Source organism: Semicossyphus pulcher, unplaced genomic scaffold, assembly GCF_022749685.1.
Source record: "Semicossyphus pulcher isolate SPU_LCO1_2020_fin unplaced genomic scaffold, fSemPul1.0.p SCAF_28, whole genome shotgun sequence".
Taxonomy (NCBI): domain Eukaryota; kingdom Metazoa; phylum Chordata; class Actinopteri; order Labriformes; family Labridae; genus Semicossyphus; species Semicossyphus pulcher.
In genome coordinates, this window is record NW_027211702.1 from 5,035,001 (window position 1) to 5,061,120 (window position 26,120).

General features: G+C 41.4%; 1 protein-coding gene across 5 annotated transcripts in view; it reads right to left on the reverse strand.

Moving 5' to 3' along the window:
- LOC138605018 (transcription factor 4-like) overlaps nucleotides 1-26,120 on the reverse strand; it is a 248,899-nt gene that overhangs the window by 168,521 nt on the left and 54,258 nt on the right. For all 5 annotated transcript variants that reach the window (XM_069677083.1, XM_069677082.1, XM_069677081.1 and 2 more), the window contains exons 3-4: nucleotides 22,581-22,636; nucleotides 21,395-21,470 (exon numbers count right to left, since the gene is read on the reverse strand). In XM_069677083.1, the coding sequence (XP_069533184.1) occupies nucleotides 21,395-21,470; nucleotides 22,581-22,636 (132 nt within the window). The remainder of the gene's footprint in view (nucleotides 1-21,394; nucleotides 21,471-22,580; nucleotides 22,637-26,120) is intronic.

Sequence of the window (26,120 nt, forward strand, 5' to 3'; positions counted from 1 at the left end):
ACTTCAACATGCTCAATTCTCCTTTTGTGTTTTAGGGACAAAAATAGGAGTGTACAGTGAAGACTCCCGAGCCTTTAAGAGGTTAAAGAAGAAAACGTTTAACTTGTGATTATTTCATAGAATCACTTTTAAGAGGAAATACGTTTAGCTTATTATTCTGGGACATTTAGTTTGCGTCCAAACATCATAAATAACTCTGCACGTCATGTGTGAAGTCAGAACTTTAAACAGAGAGAATCAGCAGGTTCAAACCGACACACAAACAGCACTTTACAGAGATTATCCTGCTTTAACCTGAACCAAGCCATCTAATCTGCAGACTTTTATTCTTCCTATGGATTAACGTGCACTCTGCCTCTCTTTCTCTTTCCTCTAATGTGCTGAAGTTTAAACACGACTCTATTATGCTGCACTGTGCGTTTTAATATCTGTATCATGTAATTGACAAAGCGCTTCTTTAGGCTATTAAATGTGGATATTATAGTTCAAGCCTCCCCCTTTAGTTATTCCAGAAAAACATTTGAAGCCATGGCAGGTCTACTGGAAACAATTATACAAAACTATCACTAGTAAGAGAAAACGCTTCTAGTTGTTCTGTGGCATTTAAGTTCACAACTAAAATGGACTAATCACAAATAGTTTGTCAAAATTGCTTCATATGCATTAAAGACAGCAGAGCAAAGGACAACGTGGATAAAAAAAGAGAACATGTGGTTGGTCGTAAACACATCGTGAATTGTTCGTCTTCTGTAAGTTGTCTACTTTATTAAGGACGTGGTGAGATGTGGCGACAGTTTAAAGAGGGGGTATTAGGTTTTTTTCATGTTAAAAGACATAAAGGTAAATTTGTGACATCACAAAGTGCGGCCTCAGCAGGCTTCTGAGAGCTGGCCAATCAGAAGAAAGTGGGCTTGTAGGGGTGGGGTTTCTTAAAGGGACAGCGCTGACCAGTGTTGTGACCAAGTCGTGTTGGCTCAAGTCCAAAGTAAGTCTCAAGTCTTTTTTTTTTGGGCAAGTTAAGTCAAGTCAAGTCACTTTTTTTCCACCCAACATCCAGCCCTCTTACCTTTAGAATCCGGTCTTTATAAAGAGAAAACACAAGGTGTTAGTAGCCCGTCTAATAATGATATTATTGGCCAATTTATATAACCTGTTCAAAAAGTATGACAGTGAATTGTATCTGTGTTATCTTGGCACAGACGCAGCCATGATGATGGTCTGCTCTGAGACCGTATTGAGTAGTAACGAGTACGACTGATGAGGCTTCTCTTTGGGGAAAAAACATCAGGTAGTGGGGGTCTTTGATGTTGCGTGTTGCCATAGCGAGGAGTTTGACTGACAGCCAATCATGACAATCACATACGGGGGAGCTTTCTGAGTCGTCCAATCATGATTCCCAGTTTGCGCTGCGTACATACTTGATAGTTCGACAGAAACTTGACAACATTGAATTTTATGATTTTATATTTTATAGCTAACATTCAAACTTATGAACACACGTAAGTCATCAAAGTCATCATGCCTCAAGTCAAGTCTCAAGTCATTTATTTTCTGTCAAGTCGCAAGTCATCAAAACAGTGACTCGAGTCGACTCGAGTCCAAGTCACCAAGTCTCAAGCCCACATCTCTGGAGCTGACGGAGTCGCTTCAGGCAGAGGCTGTGTGAGGGCCTGCACAGAGCACGAGTGTGAGAAAATTTAGCAATTTTTTTCTACTGTAAATTATGCTAAGCTATAGGGTATCACACAGTGAACAAACAGAGTGAAATATGACGCTTGAATATTAGCATAAACCGCCCCTTTAAATGTGCTACTGTCAAACACTAAAGCTCACTGTTAGCTTACACAACCTTAGATTGGAATATTAATGACTGTAACTTGATAAAAAAAAAAACTTTACTGAACAACTTTACTTTATCGTGGCTGACGGCTAAACAAGGTTTATGAACTGTACAAAAAAAGTAAAGTTTAATCATCGTCATATTACTGTCATCAATCTGATAGCCACAGAGACATACCACATTATCTTATTGCTATGCATCCTGCACACAGCTAAAAGATGAAACTAAAAGCCTGCAAGTTACCGGGAGTATCACTTCTGTCAACCAAGTTCCTCATAGCTGCTTTAGGTGCATGTAACAGAGAAAATGTGTCACTGAGAGTCTACCAGCTATCTGTGTTTCCACTTATACTATAACAAAATAATAATAATAAGATCATGAAACACTTAGACCCTGACAGCGTGTGGAAAGGTCTCTAAAAACCACAGTGATGGACACGGAACGGAACGCCAGCAGCAGCAGAACATCACCTGACATCGCCTGACATCATGTAGCTGAATATTGTTATTACAGAAGCTGGAGACGATTACAAGCTGCTGCTGAGTGACGAGCAACATATCACGGAGCTGTGTTCAGGTGCCAAACCACAGAGACGGCTATCTGTCAGTATCAACTGCAAGAAGCACACACACACACACACACACACACTCACACTCACACTCACACTCACACTCACACAAAGAAAGCGATAAGCTCCACACAGAAGCTCTGACTCAGGTGTAAGGCAGCATTCACTGTAGAAGTGTCTCTCTTTCACACACACACACTTAAACATGATCAGGTCTGATAGACTTACAGACTTTAAAATGACTTTACAAGTCAGACAAGTAAAAAAAAAACACCTGCTGAAATTAAAAAGTTTCCTCTCTGATCAGAAGATAAAGACGAGCTGTGTCGAAGGAGGCGGTCCACGGAGGATGCTCCATTCGTAGCCTGCGTAGACATTAAAGCTGAACTGAAATAAGACGGTCTGGTCTACCCTTGCATCACCAAATGCCGCTCCTGTCGCCTAGCAACAGGTCGCGGGCTAACTAGCTAGCATAACTAACATCGAGTAAGTTCACATATTATTTGAAAGATAATTTGTTTCAAGGGTCCTTTCGTTTAAACATGTGTAACGCAGCTCTTCGATTGAGTTGAAACCAAAAACTTTTACTTTTAACAGTATTCCTCAGCCACGTAAAAGTCCGCCATTTGTTTTTAATTGCCGCACAATGCATCGGGCAGTGAAGGATGCATCCGATGGAGCAAACAGATGACGCATTTGTCAGCCGCATCTGAACACGTCTCTGTGACGCAATCAGCCCTCAAATACGGCCTTCGAAGGCTGCAGCCCCTGGATTGGGACACAGCTACGGTGAGACCTGCTGCTTTTTCTTCTCTTTGCTTTAATTCCTGCAGAATGAATGTCTGCCACCCGCTGCCCGTCCTCTCACAGAAATCCTTTGAACCAGGAAGAGGAAACCAAAAGAGGAAAAAAAAACTTCTAATAACACCTGACAAAATACAAAAAACTGTCTGTGACCACAGGGCGAATTTTTAAAATAAGTCAGTCTTAAAATAATATAAAGGCTTATCTTTGTTGACACAGACATGGTGGTCACTATGTGCTGTTGATTTCACATTTTTCAAGTGTGAAGAGTGCTTTTCGATTTAAGAGTCATATTATTCAGTAAAATATATTATTAAGGTATTATTTTACATATTTAGGCATGTCCTGTTGCTGTCAGTATGTCTTGAGCTGAGGTGGCGACGTAGGGACATTTCTAACCCTGCCTACTAAACTGTGATTGGCCAAAAATGTCACAAACATAAGAAAAAGGTGTTAATGAGCTCAACACCCGACCTCTCTCAGGACTGGAACAAATCCAACATAAAGGACAAAAAACAAACAGACCTGGTGGAAAGGTATACACAGCCACTACAACAACAGAGCGTGTGCAGCCTGGGAAGACAAACCAGGGGGCTGAAAGTTCACCTTTTGTTGGTACCAGGTAAAGATTTATCTTTCTCCTTAAATATCCATCCCAGTGTTTTCCTTTCCTTAAACTTTGTTTCCATTCTTTTTTATTTTCTCTCTTTCTTTTCATCTAACTTTCCATATTTCTGTATTTATCTGTAACTTTCTGCATCAGTGTTGGCCTCTCTTTTTACTCCTCCTTCACTCTCGCTCTCTCTCTACTGTTTAACTGTCTCTCTCTCGCTGCCTGTCTTCCTTTCATCTCTCGCCATCTGCCTTCCTCCATCTCCATTTTCCTCTCTCTCTCTCTCTCTCTTTCCCCTCTCTCCCTCGCTCCCTCTAACTCCTCTCGTCTCTCACCCCTCCCTCTCGTCTCTCCTAAAAACTTGGCAGAGTTCCCTGTCGTGTTTTTTTTTTTTCTTCACTTCTCGTTTGGGGGATTGCGAATGAATGCGATCCAATCTAGACCTCGGCTAAGAGACATGAATTTTCATTAATTACAACCTTGTCAGCAAAAGCATTATGGGAGCTGAATATGAAAATGCTAATGAGGGGAGCTCATTTGCATATTTTTCTTTGTTGGAATGTCATTAATTATTACGTTTTATGATGATGAATGCAGCTGTCGATGGCTGGCCCTCCATGCCTAATTAGCTATCAGAAAATCCTCCGATCAAAAAAATGGATAGGGATCCCAAACTTTACTTTCAATTTAACACCTCTTTCACTTTCTCTCTTCGCCCCTCTGTCACTGTCTATCATTTCTCAGCGGCATCATTTTACACTTCCTCTCGTTAAATCTCATAATATTCTCTTTGTTTCTAATTTTTCTTCACTTTTCATTGTTGCTTCTTCTCTACTCCTTTGGATCTTTCTTAACCGCCCTATACTTTCTGTTTCTCAGATACTTTTTGGCTTTCATGCAGGCTATCTTTGATTGTCACAGATCTAATTTAGCTGTCAAAGGACCTGTCACAAAGTGCATTTTGGGACCAACAATAGATGACCAAAAATGTCCTCAAGTTTCCCATGAAGTCAACTTTTGTCAGGGACAGTTAAAGTGTCCCAATTCTGATTCCCCACAAGGTGCAGCGAGCTGCTCTTTTTTGTAACCGTAGGCTTCGACAAAAAAGGCAGTGCGGTGCGCCTCGCGTTTTACAGCCTCCAAAACGCGCTCTGTCTGATCAGACCCTTAATGCTATTTGGGGAGATGCCTCTATCCAATGAAAACTAGAAGGCTCATACGGCAACCAAAGTGTCTCTGATGGAGATGTCGCTTACTTGCACAAAAGTCGATGCACAACCAAAGTCCCAACGCCCGAGAGCCATCCATGTTTTATGTAAAATAATGTCAGCGGATGTGACTTCTTTTGTTATGGTTGTTTGTGTCTTTTTAAAATAATTTTCTGTTCACTCTTACCTGGGTCACATTCTAAAATAGATATGACCAGTGACCCCAAAAAATTAGATATGAGCCCCAAATCGGAATTCAGCATGAAGGACTGCAGTGTGTATGCAGCCTTAGACCTTCGTTAACACCTTTCCTTTCTACCTTTAGTTCCTTTAATTCAACGCAAGTTATTTTCTCTTAGCTCACGTTACAAGACCTTTTACAACTTAAGCTAGTGCTCTTTTAGATCGAGACTTAGTTCTGGTCTCTCCTCCATCTTTCAACACTAGTTCCCTTGTCTTTTAGTACTGGCTCTATTTAATCTAGCCTCGTCCTGTTTTGTTCTTGTTCCTTTAAGCAGGATTTATTCTTGTGCATTGGATCTACGCAAAGCCCAATCAATTAGCGAGTTGGATTTTAGGCCACTATGTTGAGCTATTTCCAGCTTCTTTGTGTACTTCAAACAATGGTGACTAAAACTGAGTGTTGGAACAAATACGTGTTGAACAACAGGTCATTTTACTGAGATTACTGCAGCATGGAAAATATGCACTACAGACATCGTTACTGGCAATCTCCATTCAGGTTGAAGCCTCATGTGGAAGACAATTAGCTACCAGCTAGCATCAAGCACAGTTTCGATGTCATTCTACCTCTGCCTTACAGCTGCCTCTAGTCAGTTCTGTCATGATGAGAAAGTTCAACAATCACAGTTACTGAGGACGTCCAATATGGCCGCCACGAGCTGAGTAACATCACCTGAACGTCCTGTAAACCTGTCCGCGTCTCTCCACACCTCTCTCTTTTTGTTCCTACCATCTCTCTTCCTCTATTGTCTCAAAAGAGTAACAATGAAGACTTAACAAATCCCCCCTCCAAAAAAGCCACTAACGAACACCCCCCCACACTTGGCTTAATGAATGCCAGGCTTAATTAGAGCACCATGATGTCAGAGGCATTAATTATCAGTTGGCTTCGTTTCAGAAAACACACACTGTCTCCCTCTCTCTCTGTGTCTCTCTCTCTGCCTGGGTGTCTGTCTTACTTTCTCTCTGCATCTGTCTTTATGTCCCAGAGTTTCTCTAAATTCTCTCTTTGTCCTGTTCAAACTCAGATTTTTGTTCCCCATGTTTAACGTGGACCTTTTCTTTTAAGAGATGAGACTGATGGTTACATCTTTTCTGATTTAGGCCGTTTTATGGGATGTTCTAAATCTTAGACACGTCTGATTTGTGGTTATGTGACATCAGTCAAATCTGAATTCATGAGACACTGACTTAGATCTATCATTTGTGGCCTGGAAAACTTTATGATGTTGGTGGTAGTAAGGGCAGATAGACAGCTGGCGTTCTGTCGCACACTGACGCACAAATGTATTGAAAAGCTGCATTAAGACCGTTTTGACCACTAGGGGGCTGAAAACACAAAAACTGACATTATCACCATTTAAAATGGTTATGGTGAATGTCTCCCCAAACATCTCTGTAGGTGTTTCAGTCCATCTGATGTTTGTAACTCAGTTATTCGCCCTGCTTATAGCTCTGATTTTGGTCTCCACCATCTCCTAAGATGGTTAGCAGCTACTCTGGCTGCAGTTTGGTGCTGGGAAGGCAGAGAACAGGAGCTTTTGAGGCTTTTTGGTGGAACAGCTGCCCATTGCCTCTGGTAACAAGTTCTATGACAGTGCTGAAACTGAACTCAAACATGTTTAAATAAACCAAACAATAAGTTAAAAGAGGCTTAGTAGATGTCCAGAGCAGGGGTCTAACAACTGTTCGTCAACATGAATGCAGGAGAACACAATGTTCTTCCTGACTTCCTCACTGTAACACACTAATAAAGAGATCATACTTAGAGCTACATGGTACTTTAAGACCAGCATTCATGTCGCTTTCCGCTCTGCTGTTCACCAACTCCACATAGCAACCAGTCTTAATGTTTCTGACCTCTTCGGAGAGAGGGCTGCTGCCACCGCAGGTAAGATGTTTCCCCACTGTACAGCAATATTACATGAACATTTTTATAACTGAATATGTGATTCAAAAACTTTGGGCATTAATCTTCATCACCCTGACTGAGCTACCTGCAGACCCCAGAGGTATCTCACAGGTGTTTTATTTTATCATTCCAACATTTTTCAGTTTTATATGAGTGTGTCAGAAAAGAATTGGAATGATAGAATTAGTTTGTTCCTTATGAAATCAAATCATTGTTGTAATGAGTACTTTCACTTCATGAGATAACTGTACAGTCAGTTGTGAATATGTTGGGAGGATGAGGGTTAATGTACTGCTGTAAGTCCCACACAGTAAAGCATTAGTGAGTCTGCTCTCCAGTTATCCTTAAAGTGTTCGAGTTGAGGTCATGGCTCTGGAAAACCATCTCTCATCTCGTCATGATGCAACAGGAAAAGGCCGTACCCTAACTGTTGCCACAGGTGGAAGCACATTGTTGTCTAAAATAACATTTAACTGCAACGTTAAAAGTTCAAATCCCAAAAACATTTAACAGTTAACCCTTAGAGCTCTGCTCTCTGTCAGTGCCTTTACTGGTAGTTCTTCCTACTGTGATGTTATATCTCTGAGTACCTTTGTGTCATAAATTAAAAATATAAAAAATTGACTTAATTTTCATTAGATTTTTTATTTGTTGATGCAAAACTATTTTGACTATAGAAAGATTAACATTTTTAATTTTTTTTTGAATAATGTACATTTGTTGGGTTTTGAGATATGCTCCGTTTTACCTGCAAAGGTGTTTAAAAAGCTGCATCTGCAACAGAAGAACAGTGCGTACACTGGTATTTCTGCTTCTTGTGATGTCATTTCTCAGACTGTCTTAAAATGCTTCATATCTGAAAATGAAAACGACCTAAAAGTTTTGTAAATGTTGTAAGTTATGCTCCTGTTATGATTTTATTTTAGGTCCATTTAAAGTGGATGATCTGACATGTCCAGATCAAAGCCACCATCTAACCCCTGCACATATCCACTATATGAAACATAATGATGTTATCGACTGATGCATCTTAAGATGAAGCAAAGTGTTAGCTTTCTGCTGCAAAGCAATGAAGGACAAAGCATGGTATTATTTCAGATCATTTTAAACAGGGTTGTAAACTATAATCTCCATTTTTAAAGGGTTGAATCAGCGTTCAACCAACACACTCTCTATGTAAACAAGGTTCTTGGTTGCAAACAAACGGGAGTTTTCCTTTAAGGCCTGCGATGTGAACGTAGCTCTTGTGTCTCTCTCTCTCAGATGATGAAATACAGTTCATCTCTGGCCTCTGGGAGCCACAGTTATAGCTGAAGAGCTCTCTCTCCCTCTCCCTCTCACCCTCACAATAAACATACTGTTTCATGCTGCACATCTCTATCTCTCTCTCTCACCTCTCGCACACAAACAAGCACTCTCTCTGCCACACACACACACACACACCGAACACACACACACACACACCGTAGCGTGGCTGGCCAGATGGGACTCTTCCACATGACCAAGCCGATCAATCAACACTGAAGGGCCCAGGTGCTACTACGCACCATTTCACAGTCTGTCACACATACACACATACACAAACACACGCACACACACGAGTTGTACACACACATAGCAGCAGAGACATACAGAGATAGAAAGATAAAGGACACACACACACACACACACTCGGATTCAGGAAAACACACACACACACACACACACACACACACACACACACACACACACACACGGAGGCAAAAAAAACACACACAGAGTGTAACATGAATGACCCGAGCTCAGTCTCCAGAGGCCTCATCTGGATGGATGACAGAAGATGGAGAAGACAGACAGATGGGTGGATAGACAGACAGACAGACAGACAGATAGGCAGGCAGACAGATAGATAGAGAGATAGACAGATAGATAGATAGATAGATAGATAGACTAAACGAATCAGTTAGTGTTGTATTACTGTAGACGGGGCTTGGTCCTGATACCTGTCTCAGTCTCACCTCAGAATCAGCTGCATTTGTACGTGGTCTTGTCTCAGTCTCAGACAAAGAGGACTCTGGATGATAATATTTTATAACATCATTACTGTGGATGTAAAACATGTTTCTGTGTTACTATAGACACAGCTGCCCCTTCCCACCAGCCATATATGGCTAAAGATGGCCGCACGGTCCGACGCAGAGGCCCAGCGCTCTGCAATCATTGCACAAACGCTTGCGTTATTTATTCAGTGTTATACACAACTGTTCTTAATTATCACTGTGCCATGTTTTAGCATGCTTTTAGCATGTTTGTAGCGTGTTTGTTTTGTCTTAATATTGCTGTGTTTTGTCTGGACCAAAGAGCTGCTAAACTGCCTTTTGTAGTTTTTATAACAATGACAGAAAAGATCCATCCATCCAGAACCATCCCTCTATCTATCTATGAGGCAGCAGAAGAAGCTGTTGCTGCTTGTGAAGAGATTAAAGCCAAATATATCTCAATAAAATAATTTGACCTCAAAGAGATCATCTAGAAAACCAAAAAATAATAAAAAGCTTAATGTAAATTTTGCTCTGGAACATTTAATAAAGGAGCAGTTCACACCTGGAAAAAGCTACTGTCGAACAAAGCTGGTGTTCTCTGTAATCGATAGAAGCAATAATATTTGAAATTGGCGCCATAGCTGTGGAGAAAGTTGTACAAACAGCTCGTAGTTTCGCCCATTCTTCATTCCTACAACACCCAGCATGCATTATGCCCCTCTCTCTGAAAGGAACGGCCCAGCGAGAGATGCTGGAGTGAAATACTACTGTTTCACTGCTGGCAACGGCTCAGAGCGGCACACAGTCCAAAATACGACGAGGATATACCGGTGGATCGTCTAAAAGAGGGTTCTCAAACTCAAGGCCTGGTTCATGCACACCGCTGATTTTACAAATCCCAGAATGCACTGCAACAGCGTGCACGCCAATCAAGACCTGCGAGCACCAGCTGTGTAAGATGTAATTTCTGTGTGACATATGAAGCTTTTCACTCCGCGAGCTTCAGGGATGGACCTCCCTGTGGGAGACTCAGATGCAGCAAGGAAACTCTGCACCGCTGTGTTCCTAACTACGCATTTTGCTGATAAACTGAGTGGACCTGGCAGAGGGAGGTGTTCACACAGCATTTTTCCGACTTTGGAGCTCATGATTTGTCATGATACCTCTGATAAAAATATGGTTTATTTAAGACTGTTCTAAAAATGTTGACCCCATTCGGCCCTCGTCTAAAACCCAGTTTTTAATTTCGGCCCCTCTCTGATTGAGTTTGAGACCCCTGGTCTAAAAAATCTTATTTCAAACCTGACGATTTTGAACGAGACATGACATCGGAGGGGGGCGTCCTCGATTGAGGAAGTGTAGTTTAGCGAGCTCCCTGGCCTCCGCAAGATCCTTTTTTCTACCATAATGGCATTAGCTTCTCATAATAGCATGATAGGACTGAGTTTGAAAATCTGCGAACTGGCCCTTTAAAGCATGAAAAGTAAGATTAAAAAATGACATAATCAGGGTTAGGAATAGTTAGTTAATCTGAGAGTGAAGACCACCTGCCCCGAGAACTGAAGAGCCACAGTCTATCTGCTCCTCAGCTTCACTACTTTGTTTATTAGCCTTTAAAAATGATGATTATTAACTGTGACAGTTGTTAAAGAGGATCTAAAAGGAGTCATGGCCAAATACTCCAGGACATGTTCCCCTCCCCGATGAGGAACCCTGAAGTGCTCCCCGACAAACCGCTGCTTTCAGAGTGTACGTTTTACATCCCCACCCTCCGCCCTCTCGCCTTGACGAGGCCCATTATTACTATGTCAGATCTAATTACACAGACAATTTACATGTGATCCACAGCCCCTTCAAAACAATAATATACTAAATACTCCGCGGTGGCTCGCATTGTGCGTCCGTCTTAATGCACTGAAGTCAAAGCAGCGCTAATAAATGCATGACATCCATCCGAAACACTCTGAGAAAGAGACAGCGTCGGCTCAGTTCAATCACCAGAGACAAAAGAGACCAAATAAGTGAGGGTTATTTTTGCTGCTCTGTTGTTCTTCGTGCGTTTGTGTCTCCTTGTTTAGTGTTTGTGAATGTTTTAATGCCTGATCCCTTTCGCAATCTGTGATCAAAATTGAATCCAAACTATTACAAGAAGTTTCATGTTTTTTTTAAACAAATTGTATGTTTCTGATATTGTTGCACTTGGAGAGAGTTCCTTTCTAACCTTTGGGAAAACTTTGCCATACAATCTTAACTCAAAGGTCACCATGTGACCAGACTGACCTGTCTGTCACCCCTGTCTCTGTTCAAGTGATTCAAGTGCATATCCAATGACAAAAGTACGGAAGACCTGAGAGGCGAGTGAGAAAAAAAAAAAATCTTCTCTATCTATTTTTCTTTTTGTTTGCCTTTTATGCCTTTACTGTGAGAGAGAGGACAGACAGAGGATAGTGTCGGGAAGAGGGGAAGAGAGAGAGGGGGACGACGCGCCAAAGGGCTGAGGGTGGGAGGCGTTGCATCGAGGACGGTAGCCTAAAATTAGTTAGACTGTAGCCTAAAGCTTAAAGCTACTTTTCATCCGCAGTCCCTTAGCAGGTCACAATTAAAACATCACATAGTTATGGGATGTGCAATTTAACCGCTGAGCTAAACCTTGTTTATCTGATTTAATCGCTCATCTTTTTCTTTTTTTAATCCGTGAAACAGGTGGGGGGAAAAGTTTACCACGCGTCAAACTGAACAGAGCAGATCATTCCAAACAGGAAGTCACACACAAAAACAGCACACAGCAACCAGTCATTTCAAAATAAAACACCATGTACAGACCGATACAGACTCACGTTTATTTCGTTGTCATAACAACAACACACTGAAATCTTGAAAAAAAAACACTTTTAATGAAGTAGTGTCCTCAGCCATGGTAGAAGCATCAAAATGAGCAGATAATCAACCTCGGAGGTGCAAACTGAACTATTGTTTGTGTGTTGCTCTGTTTGACGTTGATGTTATCGCGTGATTTCGCAATTCACGCGCAATCTTGGGATCAGCGCTCCGCTACACTGCGGATCAGACACGCTTCCTGTGGGCAAGGGCTCGCGCCGTCTGACGTACCAGAACCGCATCGCAGACGGAACGCGCCGGACACGGATCCTGTGGGATCGAGGCGTCAGCCCTCTGCCGCGTGTCATCCCCCTCTCTCTCTTCCCCTGTTTCTAACACCATCCTCTGTCCTCTCTATAAATAAAGGCACAAAAAAATAAATAAATGAATGAAAAAAGCAGCAGAAAAAAGATTTGGCAGGTAAAAACATTTTCTAGACTAATTGGTTGTTGTAATTCTCTTATCAGTCACAATATGTTGATAATCCAAAATGATCAGAGAGTTTTTTATTCCACTAGGTAAAACTTTTCTCCGTCCTAAAAAATGTTTTTCTGCCGAAAACTTTTCTTTTTCTCCTCAAACAACAAATGTAGAGTAGAAAACAATTTGAATCAGATTTGAATGTTTTCCTCTCTAACTCACCTCTCAGTACGTCCAAAGAAAATGCCAAACAATTCATTCTGAACAGTAAGCCAATTAGCAGCGTGTAGCATCATCACAAAATTAAAGTTAATCCTCTAAGTAATGTTGTAAACTAAAGCACTAGATCATATCGTTTTCCCTCTCCTCTTTTGTTTCCTCCTCTCCTCTTCGTTTCGTTTAAATATTCTGAGCACAAAGACCGACACCCAGCAGGGAGAGAGACAGGGGGACGACCTTGGCACCACACCCAGCTGAGGTGAGCTGCTCCTGGGGTAAAGAGGGAGACAGGAGGGCCGCCTGGTCTCCATAGAGGAGAGATGAAGTGAGGAGAGAGAAGGATGGTAGGGAGACGGAAGTAAAAAAAAAAAAGAGATAGAGGACAGGAAAAGGAGGACAGAGCGAGAGGAGGAAAGGACACAGAGGGAAATATGTGAGATATAAAGCAAACATCAAAAGGAATTGAGCACAGAAATACACGAAAGAGAGAGAATATGTTTCAAAGGTTAAAAAAAATGTAGGTGTGAGACATACAGGAGAAAGGATGAACAGAGAGAGAGACAGATATGTATTTCTATATAAAGTGTCCAGATGTGACCTCCTCAGAGGGGGGCCGGCCTCGTGGCTCAACACTCATTAATAAGGTCACACAGAGGTGAGACAGACGGCTGACTCACTACATTTCAACGAAAACAACAAGAGGAGGAGGGAGCCAAGATCATCAGGTTTAAACTACGTCTTTGCTGTACGGTCCTGCAATGCAACCTTTTCATATGCATTATACAGCGATCAATGACTACCTCTTAAACAGCACACATGTGACCGCAAAATGTGATAATAAAGTTTACCACTAGTCTGAAGTGAAACCGTGTTAAAAAGCTGTCTTGCTCACATGTTGTATCTCGTTTCCTGAACAGGTGTAGAGACAGAAATGTCGATATGGTGGTTTTAGCTGCAGTTAGAGCTAATTGCCCACATTGAGTGCACATATGAGCCAGTTCTGAGCTCGGTCTCTACTGTCACCAGAGCTCAGCTGACTACAGGGAAGTCATCTTGAAACAATCAGATAGCTTTGCTGTATTTTTTAGCCAAACTAGCACTTTGGGTCAAATGTTAGCTGCTGCACCAGTTTGGTCCAAAGTCAAATCTCTCAGCCACGGGGCGGACTGAAACAGAATTTGGTACAGATCAAAGACTGTATATAAGATTGGGGCATGACCTGTTGGTCTAAAAAGTGAAGCCAATGTAAAAGGGTCTTAAGCCTGCATTCTTTCTAATGGCCAGCAGGGGGTGCCCTCACTAAATGATTGTATAGAAGTCTATGAGAAAATCAGCCTACTTCTAAATTGATTTATTACCTTAGTAAACAGTTTGTTAACGGCTCCATGGTCTCAGTTGTTAGTTTCAAGTCTTCTTCAACACTTTGTAAATTATGGTCCTTAGTGTCATTTAGTGTAAAATAGCTGATGAAGCAGAATATGTTTTAGTTTCCAAACCAAGCACATGTGGATGTGCAGAGAAAATGCAGATTAAAATCTTCCTACTTGTCCTCGTCACCATCAGGGCCTGTGTCCACCAACAGCGTTTTTTTGCGCTGGCAGCACCCACGACCTCAATTTTAAGTCACCAGTGCTTACTGTTGCTAGGTTACGAAAGTTGTATAGCAGCACTTCCACTTCCCGTGGTAGTTGTTCTGTTTAATAATGGGCCGACCGCATCTCTATTTCACACACTAAACTTTATTGTGCACTGCACGTAACAACTCCATCAAAAATCCTGACTCTTTTACAACCACTTGTTTCTGGCAGACTGTCGTAAAATCTGCTGTACCGCCACAACCGGTGCTGGTGTGGCTCATACACAACAGCAGTGACGGTTAAGTCTGTTTTAAATTGTTCTCTATGCTTAATATTTGCTTTCATTCAAGGACATTTAACAAAGAAACAAAAAGAATAGAAAGAAATCGTGTAACGTTAGCAGCAGCGCTAGGCCTGAAAATTGTACCCTCGAAAAAACAAGTCCGGGTCATGACATAAATGTCAGCGACCCCCAGGATTAGCTTCTCCTCCACCACTGTTGTTGACAGAGTTAATATCAGAGGTCCCGCCCCATCTTCATTTTGATTGCTTGGTGAGGGAGAAGTGACATTGACGAGCGTGGCGGTGTTCCAAAAGTTTAACTATTGAAAACACGAGTTTTGTCAGAAAATAGCAATGCCAGCGCACACAAGTCCTTATGTGCAACTGTACATGAAGAAAGCATAACTGAAGCTTGAGTCTTGTTTCAACTTTGATTGACCTGAGCTAACAGTTTCCCCCTGCTTCCAGTCTTTGTGCTAAGCTAGGCTAAACATATCCTGGGTGCACAGAAATAGAAATAATAAGATCAATAATGAAATCAACAGGAAGCTTCTTGCCGTTGCTTTGCCCTCAAAACTGTACAAAGTGTGTCGCAGAGCAACTTTGGGGCTACATCCCGTGTTCTGTCAACTTTTCTGTTTTGCTTTTTAAAATGTGAGAACGAGCTGAGTGCATCAGAATCAGACTGAAGCCACATCAGATCGTTTATTTATAACAGAACAGAATGTGCTTACAGGCTGAAACCACTGAGCCTCTCATTTACTATGTAGGTGACAGTTACAGGGGAGGAGGGGTTCATGGTGGTGCACCTGCTCGGCAAAGCCACTTCACACAGGTACGCACACACACACACACACACACACACACACACACACGCACATATAGACTGAATAACCACACACATATGAAAGGCAGAATCCCACAATGCCTCAAAATCTACACAAAAACTTAAACACACAAGAAAAAAGGAGGCAAAAAAGAAACACACACACACTCACACAGATACAGATACATGCTGCCTAACACACTCAGAAAGGTACACTCTTATACAAAGACGGACACACAATGAAACATTCATTTACACAACGCACACAAAGACAACACACACACATGAAAGCCAGGATCCCACACTCAGGTACACACACATCAAATGACACAGTGAACACACACAACAATCACACATTCACACACTTACACAAAGAACGCACACACCCCTCCATTACACCACATAAAACATCTTACATACAGAAGCTTACATCACACACTCTGACACAGTAACCTGCCAATTTGTGAGGACTACACACACACACACACACACACCCACACACACACAGGAGCTGGCTTCACACAGACGCAATAATCACCCAAACACACATGAAGATACATGTGCATCAAACAAAAGCATCAACACAACCATGTGCATACTTACATAAACATATATGTAAGTGCATGTCCACATTCACAGGCGACACACACACACACACGCACACGCACACACACATCTTTTGATTGCAGGATCACTGTGTTTTTCTGTGAGTGTGTGTACGTGTGTGTGTGTGTCGGCAGATTAATCTAGTGGGGTCGCTGAGATGACACTAATCCCTTCGCTGATTATCTAGAGCATAACATCACTCTAATCTGATGGTGGGGGGTTAAGAAAGACAGACAAGGTTAGAGAGGGGGAGAGCGAGACACACACAGAGAGAGAGAGAGAGAGAGAGAGGGGCTGCGTTCACACTCACACATGTTCATGTCGGGTTCATTAAACTCTGCAGTGTTTCTTTCTTCTTTTACGAGTTCATTTCAGGTGAGAATCCAGAGTCTCCAACCTGCGAGTAATCTGAGCCCACTACAGTTATTCACACAGAATGCAAAGGATTATGGGTCGGAGACCTGCTTGGTGCATCTTAACAGAAAAAGATGCATATGCTCCCGCTCAGTGTTGAGGTGACACGTTCGTAATGTTCAGCTCACATTAAATGTACCGTAACCAAAACGTTGTATTAGTTGAACTGAAACAAAGTGCTTCTGCAGCAGCAGCATGTCCCGACAGTGACACAGATCTTTATACACATTATTTAAGTTGGGCCGATCGACACTAATGGCTGACAGTCATCGTAACATGTTTATTCCTTTCCCCTCTTGTATTCAGGACAGCACCACACTGAACTCCTGTTCGCTTTGTTTCACATACGAGAATCAAATATTTATGCCTCTCTTTGTTATCTTTGATGTCAAACCAACAGATTTCCACACAGACAGAAAAGGTAAAAGTATGTGTCATGCTCATATTTGGTTGTAAGATCCCAGCGCACCAGCAGAGCAGGTTGTAACGTAGCGTTACCGCCGTCTGATTCACACGTTATTTAACAGACTTTAATGAAGGTCAGATCCCTCACAGAGCAGCTTACAGAGGCAGCGCTGCCTCGTCTTTTCCCAACAGGTTTTTTGGTTTTGGCCATTTTTAGATTTGACTGGGAAAGGTTACAGCCTGTCTCGCTGTTGCTTCAACACTGCTATGTGCACAACAATGCTTCTAAGGGTCTCTGACATTGCAATGTTTCACTCTGGACATTGATTGATTCTTTTTAAACGCCTACATACTCACACAGTGTATCTGGGTTCACGGGTATCATTAGTAAAGATGCTCCTCAGAGATGTGTCAGCCCACCAAATATTGGACTGCCCTTTCTAGTCTTCGGACCAGTCAAAGCTCTTGACCCTATGGCATCTCTTATCTACACACACACGCTCACACACACACACACACACACACACAGATGGCACAGAATTTGGAAGCAATTTGTGGTTCAGTATCTTTCTCAAGAACACTTCTGCATGCTGACTGGAGGAGCTGTGGATCCAACTGCAGATCTCAGATACACTCTGCATTGAGACAACACACTTCTGATTTGCTTCAAGTTCATTTGAACCATCCAACCAACCAGCTAACATCTGCAATACATACAAACAACCTGCTGATCACCTTGGGACTGTCTCGTCCTCTCTATTGGATCAGGCCTGGATGCTTCCCCTTTATAAGCTCATTGAAGTAGGCCTGCACTGTGAAGGCAAGTGTGTTCTACCACGCAAAGGTTTTTATGCTTTAATGGAAGCTTTTGTCCCCCAAACTTCATGTTTCTGATTTATTGAAAAGGCGTCAAGCATGACTCAGTAACATTACATACTCATGGTTTGTCGTTTGTCTTTGTTGAGGCATTGCCTCCATTTTTTAATGGAAAACGCACGCAGAAGATAAGACTAAATAATACTAGCCAACCATGAGACCAAAGCAGGGGGTCTGTGGGTCCTACGCTGTAAATATTAGAGTTTCAGAGCCTCCTCTCTCTTGCTTTCTGTTTGCACACAAAAGTAAAGAAAAGATACTGTAAAGAGGAGATGAAAAGATTTTTAAAAAATGTTTTGTAATTATAACTCATGTTGGAGGGAACTATTTGTACTGTAAAACTTATCAACCTAAATACGTCAGACCTGGTTCGTAGTGAAACAGATTACAATCTGAATCATGTTGATACCACTTATATACTTTAAAACAGAGGCTCATTTTATTCTGATTGTTGAGGACTTAACTTGACAGCATTGATTTGATTGATCTTGAAAGCTTTCAGAAAATTAACAGGCGCAGGAACGGTTCGTTGCTACCTGAGTGAGTTGAGTGATTCACGACAGATTGACTTGATGTGTCACAATCATGTCAGTTTCTATTGGTCCAAAGCCGAAGTGGGCGGGAGTAACGGACACAATCTGCTTGTTTCATTGGCGCAAATGGTCCTCATCTGTAGACGTGCAGTTTTTAGTGATAGAGCACAATTTTTTATTTTATATACATTTAGTGTAATTATTTTGCAGCCCCCCAGGCTACAGTTTGGGGACCCCACTTTGAGAACGACTGATGAAGAGGACAGGAAATTCAAAAAGACTTTGGCAAGTATGGGATGAACATTTATCATGTATCAGAATTAGGTCATTAACCCCAATGGATAACAGGGGCACAAAATGGAAGCAGGCAGCACTTTGGACATAAAGTAAAGGTGAGAAATAAAGGATAATTATACAGGAGTGAACATGAACAGGGCAACACAAAAGGGGGAACTCTAGAGGGTTGTAAAATATGGTAGTATAACATAGAGACCACCGAAGAGATCCCCAAAACAAGCAAAGCAATCTATCAATCCCGTAAACCAGCTAGTAGCTGCAAAGCAACCCTGACCGAAACATAAAAAGCACCTTCCTATGGTGGTCAAAAAGCTCCACCAAGCAAGCAAGCAAACTCACCCATCCAGAGAGACCACCAGCAATGCTCCATCCATCCAACGATCCATGAGCATCCACACAGTAACACTGTAGAACCGACCCTTAGTGCTTTAACTAGAATGACCCAGCAGTCAGTGTATCAAGTTCAAACTTCTGTGGCGACATTTGTGGAAAGACGTGAAGTCAGCTCGCTCTCTGATGTTCAGACAGGGTAAAACACTGTCCCTGGTTGTAATGACAGCTCTGTGGTTTGTTGTATTAACTCGGACACTCAACATTTTCCAATAGGACATGTGAACGAGCGAAAGAAGAAGCCAACAGAGACAGAAAACAATCTGATTTTCGCTGATCAGAAGAGTCTCTGGTAAAACTGAAAAGGATGTTTTCTACATGCTTGTTGGCGATGGTGAAACTGTGTGTGTGTGTATATTCCATATCCGTGGCTGTCTCTGTCTCTTAGTGTTATCATTATCAAAGTAAATTGCGGCTCCCGTGTGCCAGATGAAGAATGCAATATTTCCATTTCTGACTCTGCATCGCCTCTTTCCTCTCTGCCTGTGCGGCTCCATACCATAATCACAACACTGTCACAACACATGGCACACACGATGGATCATTCTACTGGAGAACACACAGAAGTTTCACATTTCTTTTCTCTTGTTGTTTCCTCCCTGCACGTTCAAATGAGGGACGATCGCAGGAATAAGATCCAGTTTTAATATTAAATAATGTTTTTTAAAAGATGATTGTTTTGCCTTTACTTAATATGCGCCTGCTCTACGGACCGAGCTGAACCGGGAAGCCCCAATTTATTACTTTCTAATTTAAGTTGATGCGATTTGAGTTACAACTGGATACTTTCAAAGAGAATCTCATTTGTGCAAACAGAATTGATGCATGTTTGTTTTTCCTTTTATTAGGAAACTGTCAGTTCAGTCAGAACAAACAGTTTGAGGCTGAAAAAACTGAAACAAGGTCTTCCTCGGAAAGTTGATGTTTTACGACACAGCTGCAGGTCTCGGGCTTCTCTCAGGATTTGGTCTGCCTCCCTTGGCTCTAATGAAGGCTACAAGAGTGTGATATTATTATTTAGATGACAGTATGATTTCAACCTTGTGGCAACAGTTTAGGGAAGACAGAAGCCAGACTGGCTCTGTTGCTGAGAGGCCTCTTGTTACTTAAGCCTGATTCAGTCTGCTTTAGCCTAGCTTGTAGCAGCTAACTAGCTATTAAGGTTCTGCTAAATTAAGTGTATAAGACGCATTTTAATACTTTTTCTTAACATCTAAAAAGTGGGCTGTGTCTTATATATTTGTGCGACCAATATACCAGTATAAAATGCAGAGAGAGGTGTTATGGTATTAGCTAAAGCTTCTTCACGGACATGCGCAACAGTCAACGTTACCGTTACCTCAACTAACGCACCGTTAGCTAGCAGGAACACAAACTCGACATGGTGAAGACAGATGGTAGGCTATAATTTGTGTGTGTTTGAATGAAAAAACATTGAAATAGTGTTGAAAAAACGTATATACACATTATTAATAAATAGCTATTGAAAACATTCTTCCCTCTGAGATAACAGGCTGCTTCTTATATTCCAGATTTTACAGTAAAGAATGATAAAACCACTGCAAAAACAAAACACAACCCCTTTCCAAACTACTGTACTTGAACCTGAGCTAATTATGGACACTATCTGCTGACTACTTAAGCTGAACAACCCATGGAAAGCATGCACTTCACTGTGTTTGCTGCACGCAACATAGGAGAGACTGCATCATAAGCAGACGTTACCAACAAGGCAGCCTTCCTTCATGGGGAAGGCTTTGCTGGTAACACGAAAATTTGGTCTAACAGAGGCTCAGACGATAGACAAGGTGCAGCTCCTAAATAAAGTTTGTTTTTTTTAATTAAGCAATGATTTTAGTTCAAACATATCAGCAGAGAAAGAGTGAGCACACTGAAAACCAGAAAGCTGAGAGAGAGGCAGAAAGAGAGCAGGTAGAGTCAGATCGCTGAGAGCTGACATCTTCCATATTTGATGCATCCAGTCAAAGGTAATTAAGCTCTGTGCGTGTGTGCGTGTGTGTGTGTGAGAGAGAGAGAGAGAGAGAGTGTACATCTGCATGTGTGTGTTTGAGTGATTATACATGTCTGTGTGACTCTGGGTGTGTGTGTGTGTGTGTATGTGTGCAGGAGGGAGAGGCAGATTATCTGTGTCAGTGGCCATTTGCTCACAACTGGCGCCACATCGGAGAGCCAGAGGCAGAGAGCATCATGGGTAAATGAGCACACACCGCCTAGCGTTTTCCACACAGCGGGCTGAGAGAAAGAGAGAAACTGCATGCCAGATGACCTGTCTCCTCCGGTGTATGTAGTGTTTCACTAATTCTCTGCACACACACACACAATACACACACCATCGGATCAAAACCCAGCAGAGCAGTGAATCCAAAGTTGATGGAGAGAAAGAAAAGCATCGCAAAATAACAACACACACACGCACACACACACACTCCGTCTGTGATGTACCTGCAAGCCTGGAGTTGGCGTAGGGAGGCGAGAGGCTGTCATGTGACGCCATGTACTGAGACCCTTCTGCATAACTCTGCAGAGAGAGAGAGACAGAGAGAGAGAGAGAGAGAGAGACACGTGGGGTCAATAATTATATTTCCTTATTACATGTAGATAGCAATAATTGCACAGGGAGCAGTATCAGCAGTGAGGCTATCTATAGTGACGGTACAAACTGTTGTAATTGCAGTAATGAATTTGCTGCTGGGTGGCCTCATTTTTTATATTTTAAATCACTTTCAAATACATATTTTTAATTGTAAAACTGCAGCATAGAAAAAAAGTGTTACACATTTTATTTAATGTTGTTAAATTTCAGAAAAGTCAGGCTGAAAGTGAAAACAGGTATGAATCTGCTCCTCTGATTTTCAGCAATCAGATGATTGATCAGACACAATCTTTTAAGTGTTTTTTGGATATTTTCAAGCCTTTTCATCAAATAGTAGAGATGACTGGGATGTGGGGAGAAACGCAACCAAGTCTTAAACCAAGACACTGCATGGTTTACATCCATTCCCTAAATTAGGGGGAGTGTCACAAACTATTAAATTAGGATTATTGGAAAATACCGCGTTAAGACTGATTACCGGAAAGATCTGTTTGACTAAAAATTCATAACACAGCAGGTACAATTCAAATATCTGGGGGGTCATGATAGTCGAGGAGCTAAGATGAATGCCACTTGACAAACAATGGTCCTTGTTTTGTCACCCCACTCTCTTTGTGCACACTTCCTTTTCAGCCTCCATTTCTGCCAACCATCATCTTCTTCCTTCACCTAACTAAGTAGATCTGCTGCCTGAAGGTAACCAAACTGCAACCCTTTTCCTAACAGCAACCTAAATGTTTGTTATTGCTGCATATGCAAAGGTCACCAAATGTGAACCACACGTAGCGCATTACGTTTGCTAACTTGCTTTATTCTGAAAGTCTTACCAGATGGTGAACATGCTTTATTGCTAACATGGCCATGCACCAAGGTCATCAAATTTGGAAGCGTAGAGCCACAAGTGTCCTCAGAGGTCTAACTATGATACATGATGATGACATCGTAGGATATCCTGAGTAAAGGTAGAAGTAGCCTAGTTCTGTACAGTGATATAAGTGAATAACTTTTGAAAGCAGTGTTGCTGTTAGTATTTACCTTCGAAGAACGGCTCCCACTCGCCCATGAACCTGCACTCGTTCTCTCCTCCATATCTGTGTGAGAAAGAGACACAGAGAGATTTAGACGGCAGGAAACAAACACGACACGGCAGAAGGCGACAGTTTAGAAAGTTTCACTCAGAGATGATAATGTAGAGGGAAGAAAAACAGATGAGCCAGAAAATCAGCTGATCAATCAGAGTTGATACTGAAATATAAAGATATATGGAAGTTAAATGCAGGCGGAGAGTAAAAAAATAAATGTGCAGCAAAATATTGTCATCGCCAAGACTACCAATAAAACCAACACCAGAAATATGATTTATCAAAAAATGAATCTCAGTAAAAGTGATTTCAAATTCATAAAAATCTGAAAATTCAAATATCCAGAGTGCATTTGATTGTTCTTGACATAATCGTTGCCTCTGAAGCTGGAATAGTTAACTTTAAACATGAAACAACGTTAGTCCTCAGATCCACATTTTGATCTATTAAAATCACAAGTACAGCCAACGGGTAAAATTTACCCACAGCTGTTTTCTGATTGTAACTTCTTTCCAGGAAATATTCAAGCCCCCCCAGTCTTTGACTTTTCCTAAACGTGTGTTCGGTAGCGCCCCCTATTGTTAAAAATGTCAACATAAAGCCAAATTTTAAAAATGGCCATTTATACCTGTAACCGCCGGCAGGTCAAATGTACCCAGATATAGAACACCGTCATTTTCGCACTATTCATTTTGTGCTATTAGATTGATACATTGTATGTTGCTATGGCAACACCTTTGTGTGTCATCAAGTTGCTCATCAAGTCATAAACTCCAATTCAACATGGATAAGAGGAAGAGATGCATGAATGTAAATCAGGCATTAGAGTGAAGGTGAGTCTGAGGGTGGAGAGGTCTCTGGATGCTGTCCTTTGGTTTGTTTTCTGCGAAGCACCTTGTTCACAAAGTGCTTCGCAAATAAAGTTTATTGTTGTATATATATTTCATTTTCATGTCATCATTTTATAAACTGGATAAAGACACTTCATTATACTTTGTGTTGTAAAATTATAAATAAATGAACCTTGTACCTTGAAAATCAACACATTGTAATAGCATGTACATTTTACCCGTTGGTGGTTTTAGGTGTGACCCCTGCCATGTGAGTTTTCATGGCTTTCAACACTTACATACTTTATAATATTACTGTACAGAGTCTATAATCAACTACCGCAGCATAAACCATCCTCTCTCTCTCCATGCTCCATGTCATTAAACATTATTGATCATGATTGTAGAGCCTTTAATGCGTCTGTGAAATGTAATGGTCCTTTAAGCCTCCTGCTGACCACTAATCCGCTCTGTCATCACACTGGGTTCATGTTATATCTGTCAAAGGTCAGTTCGAGAGGTCACAGGTTACCTGATAATGGAGCTAGATGGCATGACACTAAAACAACCTATTTTGTTGTTTAAACATGAGGACAGGCTGGAAAAGACACAGGTCGAGAGACATTCAAATCACCAGAGAAAGAGAGAGGGAGGGAGGAAGGGGTGTGTTTAGACGTGACAGGTAGATCAGTTCATCCAGGTCGACTGAAATGTGCGAACGCTGTTTTGGCTTACATTACACACACACACACACAAACACACACACTCACAGTTGTCTCGTTCATTGTAGTGCACAAATCTCTCCTCAATAGGCTCTCTATTGTGTCAGTATGTGTATAGTGAGCAGCTTACATTCATTGTCGAGTCATTTGGAATGTCAGCTTATCCGTGTTTGAGTGTCAGTGTGTGTCTTTGTGTGTGTCTCTGTGTGGTGGTACAATAGAAATAAACTGGTTCAGTTACAGAAAGCCGTTTGGAGTCAAACCAAAAGTCGCTACCTCAACAAAAGTACCTTTAGGCTACTTGTTTGTAGACCAGATTAGAAGAGAAGAGATTTTTATGGGTTTACATAAGATTAGACAAAAAGACTTGATGGAAAATTGGATTTATGGCAAACAAACTTGATACGTCTGATCTAGGGAACACACATTAATCAGTCTGATTAAGAGAACACAGATTTGATCAGTTGGGATTGCAGGAATGAACACCGAATTGCTTGGCAGTAGGGAACTGACACTTTACTGTTTGGATTCATGGAACACAATTACTCTGTTTGATTCGGGGAACTAAAATATGACAACGACGTACGGCACACAAACTGGAAGCGCCTTTATTTAAATCTTGCTGTGTATTAGACAGTACTACTTCCGCTCGTACAAGCCAGGTTAGCAAAAAGATAAAACAATATATGATGTTTCTTACAGTAGCTTTAAACAGTCTAATTTAGGGAACACAAACGTGATCAGGTGGATTATGGGAACACACACCCGAGAGGTTGGATGTTAAACACTGAGACGTAATTGTTTAGCTTTAGGGAACACTCTTAAAATCAGTCTGATTCAGAAAACAAACACACAATCTGTTGTGGATTTAGGAAACACACACACACACACACACACACACACACACACACACACACTTGTTCAGTCTGATTTAGGGAACATAAACTTGATCACTTGGATTATGGGAACATCGCAGGAATGGTTTGATGCAGGGAACCGACACCAGATTGTTTTTTTGTTCCCTTAATCAGACAAATTAATCACACATACAGATTCAGGTAACACAAACTTGGTCAATTAGGTTATGGGAACACACAACAGATTGGTGGGGTGTAGGGAACTGACATTTACATTGATCTGATTTAGGGAACTTGATTGTTAAACGGAACATATTCATAAATTAGTCTGATTAGGACATACTCATCTGAGTGGTTAAAAGCAGGAACACAAACTTGATCAGTTGGATTTTGGGAACATTGTAGTAATGGTAGGGATTTAGGGAACACCCACTTGTTCCGTCTGATTTAGGGAACACAAACATGATAAGATGGATAAAGGGAACACACACTAGATGGATAGGATGTAGGGAATTGACACTTGACTGTTTAAGGGAACATATTCACAAATGAGTCTGATTAGGAAACACATCTTAGTGGTTGCATGGAGGAAAGTGACACTTGATTGTTTGGATTCAGGGAACTCACAGTTTCAGTTGGATTATGGGAACATCGCAGGAATGGTTTGATGTGACACTAGATTGATTTTATGTTCCCTAAATCAGATTTGGGTAATACAACGTCAATTAATTAGATTTTGGGAACACACACTAGATCGGTGGGGTGTAGGGAACTGACATTTAAATTGTTCAGATTTAGGGAACACATACTTAAATATGTTGTTTTTTAGGGAACACAAACATGATGGAGTAGGGGGGCACACATTAGATGGGTTGGATGTAGGGAAATGACACAGATCTGTTGTGGATTTAAAAACACTTGATCAGTCTGATTAAGGGAAAACCTGATCAGTAAGGTTATTGAGAAACACACGGATTGGTTGGAGTTAGAAAATGTTCGGATTTAGGAACAAAAACTTAAACCGTCACCAGATTGGTTGTTTGCAGGGAACTGACACTTGATTCAATTTACTAATTTGTTTTTA